Genomic DNA, 8,704 nt, shown 5'->3' with positions numbered 1-8,704 from the left:
CATACCAAACAAGCTCCCATTAACCCGTCCAGTGAGTGCTGTGGTTGCCCGGGAGACTAATTGCTGTTTATTTAAGGGCACAGAAATAAACATTGCATATATACTGTAACCATACTCTCCAGCCAGGCAGGGAGTCACAGATATAAATGTGGATTATTTTGTTTTGTGGGTGCCCTCTGATTTCATGGTATTTCACCTATTTATGGTCGGCATCCCGGCTCGGCCTTGAGGGCGGACGCGAGGAGAAAGGGCCCTTCTGAAGGGGCCAGTATCTTGGGGGGCATCTGGATGATGCTGGGGGTGTTTGCGTAGAACCTCATATGTCATTTTATAAAAAGCTACATTGGGGAGGAGAAGCAGAGAAGGCCTGGTTTATAAACAAGGCCTGGGGCTAGAGTTTGCCCAGTGTCTGGGGACGGCCACCAGGTAATGGGGTAACATGCCACAGTATCTGGCCAGCGGTTATTGCAATGCCATTCCCATCAAGTTCAGCTACCTAAAATTCCCCCCAGAATTATTAAGTCAATATACACACTAGATAAAGTACAGGTCCACATTGATAGCGAGTGCTGGGTGAGATCTCCTCATACAGTGAATGAATACATTATCTGTTTCTATGCATATGTAAAGAGCTATAGTTAATTTCAATATGTGTATGTAGGCATTTCACTGTTATTCCATACCTGTTGTTAACGAAGCATGTGACAAATAACATTTGATTGATATGAAGTGAATCATTACAACACTGAGCAGAAATCCCTTTGATTAAAAAATGGCATTTTTCCGATATGGGCCTAGCACAGTTGGATGACCTGTTTATATTTTTATATATTAGAACAGTATCCTGGCTATACTGACTATAATGTATTAGAACAGTATGCTGGCTATAATGACTATAATGTATTAGAACAGTATCCTGGCTATAATGACTATAATGTATTAGAACAGTATCCTGGCTATAATGACTATAATGTATTAGAACAGTATCCTGGCTATAATGACTATAATGTATTAGAACAGTATCCTGGCTGTAATGACTATAATGTATAAGAACAGTAGCCTGGCCTGATGCCTGGGCACACCCTGTGTTTGTATTGTGATGAATTGTGACCTGAGAAGTTTACTGACTCACATGTTATATTTTATTAGTGAGGTTTCGCCCTCTCTCTCACTCTCTCTGACATACAGTCCAGTATAGTATAGTACAGTACAGTACAGTACAGTACAGTAAGCTGCTACAACATATCCAAGAAAGCTTTAATCCAACCTGCCGAAGCCTTCTAACAGGCCTGATTTGTTCAGGGCTACAAGTGAACAGTACTGGTTCATTGCAACAATGAAAACAAGCCCTTGGAATGCAGTGAAGACAAAAGGGACAGTGATATGGTCCTTTGACCTTGTTCTGGAAGAAGAAAAGCCTTGACTTGACATGTTCCGAGCCTGAATCATCCCTCCGTTCTCTGCCAATTATGAGCCAATAGAGGAATCGTTTTACAACCATGTTGTATTTACATGTAGCCTACTGTGCAAAAGGCCACAAAGGAGGAGGTTTTCCGTAGCCTGGTCACAGATATTTTTGTGCTGTTTTGCTAACCCTTTTGGTCAGTGTCACACCAAAAAATAGCCTAAACAGATGTGGGACTAGGCTAGGTTCTAGGCCAGGTTCCAGGCTAGGTGTCAGGAATCCCGCCGAAGATGGTGCCTCTTCCTGTTCGGGCGGCGCTCGGCGGTCGTCGTCGCCGGCCTACTGGCTGCCATCGATTCCCTTTTTTGTTTCTGTTAGTTTGGTCTGATTGGTTACACCTGTTTTGAGTTTAGTTTTGTTTGTGGGCTATTTAAGGAAACTAGGCCCGCCGGGCTTGTTTTCTGTTCATGGTGTTGGATTATTTGCGGATTCTATTTTTCCAGACAGTTTAGTCCTGTTTGTTTGGACTGGGTATTTCATGCGCCCTTGTGTTTGGCATGTCCGTTTTCACTGTCTTTGGAATAAAGATCCACGTTCTGAACTACCTGCTCTCTGCGCCTGACTCCTCCACCCACTACTCCTAGAAGCCGTTACACTAGATTCTAGGCCAGGTTCCAGGAGTTCCAGGCTAGGTTCCAGGAGTTCCAGGCTAGGTTCCAGGAGTTCCAGGCTGGTTACCTGTGCTTACTGGGGGATGGTCAGGTATTGTTCTTCCATTTTGAGAGCAGCGTTTGGACAGTGAAGGAGCATGGTTTATTTAGTGTGTTGATTAGACTTAATTGACATTCATTTGACTGAGTCACTGATTGGATAAATAGAGAAATGTTGAGGATTGTGGAAAACTTTTTCTCAGATCTATGGGCCAATATAAACGTAATCCAACACTTCATACATACAAAGACATCTAAACATCGAAACATAACCTAAGCATTGTGTCTTTGTTTACTTCTGTAACCATATGATCATACATTGAGAATCCCAAACAGAAGATAGCAGACTGAATGGTCTAAACTGAAATGGAAAATCAAGGTCACACAATTAGAGATTTTTTTAGAAGGCATTTCCACCATAAAAATGCAACCAACTAATCTACAATGTTTAGTTGGTCCATGTTTTCCATAACATTAATCATGTTGCTTGATTTTAATGCAATCCCAAAAATCAGAGAATTTGAAACAGTCCCAACATGCTTTCAGTGTATGCTTGGTCTGCAGAGAACCTTTCCTGCCAGAGCATCTCAGTGGATGGAAATGTTTACCAAATTACCGTACATAAATCCTTACATGGAAACATCCCCAGTCCCGAATGGAAAAAGATTGTCTTGTGTGTGCGTGTGCGTGCGTGTTACCTAGCAACAAGACGAACGGTACAGGCTTAAATTAGAGAAACCACTTAGTTTTGGACATTTGGTATAAAATGTGGAAACTTAAAGGATCCCCGCAAAGGCAGTGGTAGTAGGCCTATTTGTAAAAATGCTTACTTTACTTAATTACTCACAATTACAGATTTGTTAAGTCTTTAGTATGCTAAACGATACTATTTTGCGTGCCTTGCATAGTTACATCTAGCTACTTCTTGCAGTGTTGAAAACTGTGTATTGTCCTTCCACTCTATTGTAAAGATAACATCCAGAACAGTTTAAAAGGGCGATAAAGCATACCAGAAAGATGTGCTGAGTGTTCTCAGAATGCACTTAATAAAGATGAACAAATGAGCAAATTGGAAATGCTCCATTGCGTTGTCACTGTCATAAAGTAAATATTGTTGATCCCCTATGATTTGATCCTGCTTCTTGAGGTAGGGAGCCATCTAGTGGTGGCTATGGCCAAGAAATTAGACTGAATCTGAAAACTGAATCATATTTTGAACATGCACACTCGTTTTTTTGTTGTTGAGATATCTCGCTCATTTATAACATTTCAATATCCATTGATTGGCACAAGTTACAAAAACGCCTGTTTCAGCCTTTTGAAATTTGGTTTCTCCAGGCCACTGTATATTTTTTTCCGAAACTTCCTCACGTGACATTAGTCCAAGTGAAGATGTCAACATCGATAACCGAGTACACTTGAAGTTATTTGACTGATGTTTTTGTCGTATTGCTGGAAATCGGAAGGGAATGTCGATGTTGACCACTGCTTGACTGTCACATAAGATAGTTAAGGTATGTTGTTGTCTCAAGAAATAGTCTGGAATGCTATCCAAGACAAGCTACAACAGCTAGCTAGAGATAGATTCGTGTTGGCTTTGTGAGTAGACCAGTTTAACGTTCACAAACAACTGCAGGTCCTGCATTGCAATGTAGCTAACAAGCTAGCTGGTATTTAACCAGTATTCTACAAGTTAGCTTCCATCATCTCTATACTGTAAGTTGAGAACGTATTTTTATTTGATCAATTTCTGCTATTGTTTGGGTTGTTTGCACGTGTCACATTTCCCCAGAATCATCTGTCTCGGTCTTCTCGTCTATTTTATGGTGCATTGTTTACCTGCAGGATGGCTGGATGTCACAGTGGCCAATCCACCCTTGTCAACAGCTTGGCCACTCTGCTTCGGAATCATGGTATAGTAACATCACCACCTACATATTCTGGACATAGCCCCTGTTATCCCAGATTTGCTAATCTGTTCTTTTGACCTTGTTAGAAATTATTAGGGCCTCATAGCTATACTGTAGCTACATGCTTAATATATTTTATGTTGCATTATAACTGCTGGTTTTAAGTGGTGTGTTACCATTGTCTCTCCTCTCTCCAGGTACATCTGTACTGGACGGCAGCAGTACCCTGACTCTACAGGCAGACTCTCTGCAGCACCTAGGTCGTCTGTTTGAGCAGTACCTCCTCTCCAGGACTCACCAACATGGCTTCCTGGCTCTGCCCTCACACCCTGCTGACACCACCTCCCTACTGCAGCTCCAGTTCCTGTTCGACGTGCTGCAGAAGACTGTCTCCCTCAAGGTGTCTGTGTGTCCTGCTCTATTTGTGAACAGTTAAAAAAAAATAGATGTATGCATAACGTGCTCAGCACTTCATAAACATAAATGCTCCAAGTAAAACTGAATTAAGTGGACATCTGAGGGAATTTCATTGAGCCACTAGGTGGCGCTATAGCATTCTGTATAATGTTCTTTGGCCTTTGGTTTTTCATTCCTAGCTCATCAATCCACCTGGGTCGAGGCTTCAGTCAGTGGTCAAGATCTTTCCTTTCAAGTCTCTCAAGTCCTTAGAGGTATGGGAGGAAAATGTGTGCGCTTCTCCTTTGTAACAAAACAGTATAAATGTTGTATATAGAAGAATCTGGCTTACTCTGGGCCTGTTGTTCTGTCTCCCAGTTGAAGCGTATCCCCCCTCACTGTCTGGAGGACCTGAGGGGAGTCTACTCTCAGTTAGAGGTCTTCACCTGCTCCAAGAGCCTCAGTTCCCTGGAGGTAACACACACACACTTCACCGTTCTCTCTTTCTGAATAACAGACCCCTTTGTGTTGGAGTTTGAGCCAGTGTTATTGTTACAGGAGCTACTGTCTCTGTGTGGAGGAGACCTCAGCTCTGCACTGCCCTGGCTGGAGCTGCACACCCTCAACTTCAGCTACAACACTATAGTCTGCCTGGATGAGTCACTGGTAAGACATGCTCCTGCTCTCTGGTTTATTTATTCACTGACTTTCACATTTGTTTTTAATGTGAATCATTTTTTTGGGCCATGTTTTAATGTGAGTCACTCTGCCTTTTTTAGAGTTTACTGAATGTTCTGAAGTCTCTGGATCTTAGTCACAATAAAATCCAGGAGTGTGCTGACTTTCTCAAGGTATTTGTGGATAGGTTTTGTGTCTGTGTGTTGAGAGGGGTCAGAGTTGGAGACATGCAGTAAGTTACTGCACTGGGCTATCTCCATATCTACCAATCTGTAAGTCGCTCTGGATAAGAGCGTCTGCTAAATGACTTAAATGTAAATGTAAATGATGTCTTTCTCCTCCTTCTCTCTCAGCCTCTGAGTGAGCTAGAGCACCTCAACCTGGGCTTTAACAACCTCCAGAGAGCACCAACGCTGGGCTTGAGCTCCAGAGCCAAACTCCTCACTCTCATCCTCAGAAACAACGAGCTGGAGACCATCAACGGTACTGTAACACCTCTGATAGCATGACCAGATGGTGTCTATAATGAATGATAGTAGTGGTGGTTTCTCTATGGAAAATGGGATATATATATATTTTTTTACCACAGCCCTAATATTGATATTATCCCTAAACGTATGCCAAAAATCATCAATACCAAATAGTTAGCAATAGTATTCCATCTGCAAACTCCCTCAAGACTACTTGTTATGCATGACCCCTTGAACTGACCTCTATTTTTATTTTTATTTTTTTATTTCACCTTTATTTAACCAGGTAGGCTAGTTGAGAACAGGTTCTCATTTGCAACTGCGACCTGGCCAAGATAAAGCATAGCAGTGTGAACAGACAACACAGAGTTACACATGGAGTAAACAATTAACAAGTCAATAACACAGTAGAGAAAAAAGGGAAGTCTATATACAATGTGTATATATGATCAGATGATCATGTACAGGTAGAGATATTGGTGTGCAAAAGAGCAGAAAAGTGAATAAATAAAAACTGTGGGGATGAGGTAGGTGAAAATGGGTGGGCTATTTACCAATAGATTATGTACAGCTGCAGCGATCGGTTAGCTGCTCAGATAGCTGATGTTTGAAGTTGGTGAGGGAGATAAAGGTCTCCAACTTCAGCGATTTTTGCAATTCGTTCCAGTCACAGGCAGCAGAGTACTGGAACGAAAGGCGGCCGAATGAGGTGTTGGCTTTAGGGATGATCAATGAGATACACCTGCTGGAGCGCGTGCTACGGATGGGTGTTGCCATCGTGACCAGTGAGCTGAGATAAGGCGGATCTTTGCCTAGCATGGCCTTGTAGATGACCTGGAGCCAGTGGGTCTGGCGACGAATATGTAGCGAGGGCCAGCCGACTAGAGCATACAAGTCGCAGTGGTGGGTAGTATAAGGTGCTTTAGTGACAAAACGGATGGCACTGTGATAAACTGCATCCAGTTTGCTGAGAAGAGTGTTGGAAGCAATTTTGTAGATGACATCGCCGAAGTCGAGGATCGGTAGGATAGTCAGTTTTACTAGGGTAAGCTTGGCAGCGTGAGTGAAGGAGGCTTTGTTGCGGAATAGAAAGCCGACTCTTGATTTGATTTTCGATTGGAGATGTTTGATATGGGTCTGGAAGGAGAGTTTGCAGTCTAGCCAGACACCTAGGTACTTATAGGTGTCCACATATTCAAGGTCGGAACCATCCAGTGTGGTGATGCTAGTCGGGCAAGCGGGTGCAGGCAGCGATCGGTTGAAAAGCATGCATTTGGTTTTACTAGAGTTTAAGAGCAGTTGGAGGCCACGGAAGGAGTGTTGTATGGCATTGAAGCTCGATTGGAGGTTAGATAGCACAGTGTCCAATGACGGGCCGAAAGTGTATAGAATGGTGTCGTCTGCGTAGAGGTGGATCAGGGAATCGCCCGCAGCAAGAGCAACATCATTGATATACACAGAGAAAAGAGTCGGCCCGAGAATTGAACCCTGTGGCACCCCCACAGAGACTGCCAGAGGACCGGACAACATGCCCTCCGATTTGACACACTGAACTCTGTCTGCAAAGTAATTGGTGAACCAGGCAAGGCAGTCATCCGAAAAACCGAGGCTACTGAGTCTGCCGATAAGAATATGGTGATTGACAGAGTCGAAAGCCTTGGCAAGGTCGATGAAGACGGCTGCACAGTACTGTCTTTTATCGATGGCGGTTATGATGTAAGTCGCTCTGGATAAGAGCGTCTGCTAAATGACTTAAATGTAAATGTAAATGATGTCGTTTAGTACCTTGAGTGTGGCTGAGGTGCACCCGTGACCGGCTCGGAAACCAGATTGCATAGCGGAGAAGGTACGGTGGGATTCGAGATGGTCAGTGACCTGTTTGTTGACTTGGCTTTCGAAGACCTTAGATAGGCAGGGCAGAATGGATATAGGTCTGTAACAGTTTGGGTCCAGGGTGTCTCCCCCTTTGAAGAGGGGGATGACTGCGGCAGCTTTCCAATCCTTGGGGATCTCAGACGATATGAAAGAGAGGTTGAACAGGCTGGTAATAGGGGTTGCGACAATGGCGGCGGATAGTTTCAGAAATAGAGGGTCCAGATTGTCAAGCCCAGCTGATTTATACGGGTCCAGGTTTTGCAGCTCTTTAAGAACATCTGCTATCTGGATTTGGGTAAAGGAGAACCTGGAGAGGCTTGGGCGAGGAGCTGCGGGGGGGCCGGAGCTGTTGGCCGAGGTAGGAGTAGCCAGGCGGAAGGCATGGCCAGCCGTTGAGAAATGCTTGTTGAAGTTTATGATAGTCATGGATTTGTCGGTGGTGACCGTGTTCCCTAGCCTCAGTGCAGTGGGCAGCTGGGAGGAGGTGCTCTTGTTCTCCATGGACTTCACAGTGTCCCAGAACTTTTTGGAGTTGGAGCTACAGGATGCAAACTTCTGCCTGAAGAAGCTGGCCTTAGCTTTCCTGACTGACTGCGTGTATTGGTTCCTGACTTCCCTGAACAGTTGCATATCGCGGGGACTGTTCGATGCTATTGCAGTCCGCCACAGGATGTTTTTGTGCTGGTCGAGGGTAGTCAGGTCTGGAGTGAACCAAGGGCTGTATCTGTTCTTAGTTCTGCATTTTTTGAACGGAGCATGCTTATCTAATATGGTGAGGAAGTTACTCTTAAAGAATGACCAGGCATCCTCAACTGACGGGATGAGGTCATTGTCCTTCCAGGATACCCGGGCCAGGTCGATTAGAAAGGCCTGCTCACAGAAGTGTTTTAGGGAGCGTTTGACAGTGATGAGGGTGGTCGTTTGACTGCGGCACCGTAGCGGATACAGGCAATGAGGCAGTGGTCGCTGAGATCCTGGTTGAAGACAGCGGAGGTGTATTTGGAGGGCCAGTTGGTCAGGATGACGTCTATGAGGTGCCCTTGCTTACAGAGTTAGGGTTGTACCTGGTGGGTTCCTTGATGATTTGTGTGAGATTGAGGGCATCTAGCTTAGATTGTAGGACTGCCGGGGTGTTAAGCATATCCCAGTTTAGGTCACCTAACAGAACAAACTCAGAAGCTAGATGGGGGGCAATCAATTCACAAATGATGTCCAGGGCACAGCTGGGAGCTGAGGGGGGTCGGTAGCAGGCGGCAACAG

General features: G+C 44.4%; 1 protein-coding gene across 7 annotated transcripts in view; it reads left to right on the top strand.

Moving 5' to 3' along the window:
• Positions 1–3,467: 3,467 nt before the first annotated feature.
• The window catches only part of LOC115119090 (serine/threonine-protein kinase 11-interacting protein-like), a 50,522-nt gene continuing 45,285 nt past the window's right edge, over positions 3,468–8,704 (top strand). For 3 of the 7 annotated variants that reach the window (XR_010464925.1, XR_010464927.1, XR_010464928.1), the window contains exons 1-8: positions 3,469–3,629; positions 3,961–4,028; positions 4,223–4,425; positions 4,622–4,696; positions 4,800–4,895; positions 4,980–5,087; positions 5,201–5,272; positions 5,453–5,582. Coding sequence is in view for 4 of the 7 variants with exons in the window: in XM_065023783.1 (XP_064879855.1) it covers positions 3,962–4,028; positions 4,223–4,425; positions 4,622–4,696; positions 4,800–4,895; positions 4,980–5,087; positions 5,201–5,272; positions 5,453–5,582 (751 nt within the window). In the remaining 3 variants the exon portion in view is untranslated. Of the gene's footprint in view, positions 3,832–3,960; positions 4,029–4,222; positions 4,426–4,621; positions 4,697–4,799; positions 4,896–4,979; positions 5,088–5,200; positions 5,273–5,452; positions 5,583–8,704 lie in introns of all 7 variants that reach the window. The other 4 variants (XM_065023778.1, XM_065023774.1, XM_065023783.1 and 1 more) reach the window with 3 other exon arrangements.

Source organism: Oncorhynchus nerka, linkage group LG2 (assembly GCF_034236695.1).
Source record: "Oncorhynchus nerka isolate Pitt River linkage group LG2, Oner_Uvic_2.0, whole genome shotgun sequence".
Classification (NCBI taxonomy): Eukaryota; Metazoa; Chordata; class Actinopteri; order Salmoniformes; family Salmonidae; genus Oncorhynchus; species Oncorhynchus nerka.
This window is presented reverse-complemented; position numbering and strand designations above follow the sequence as displayed.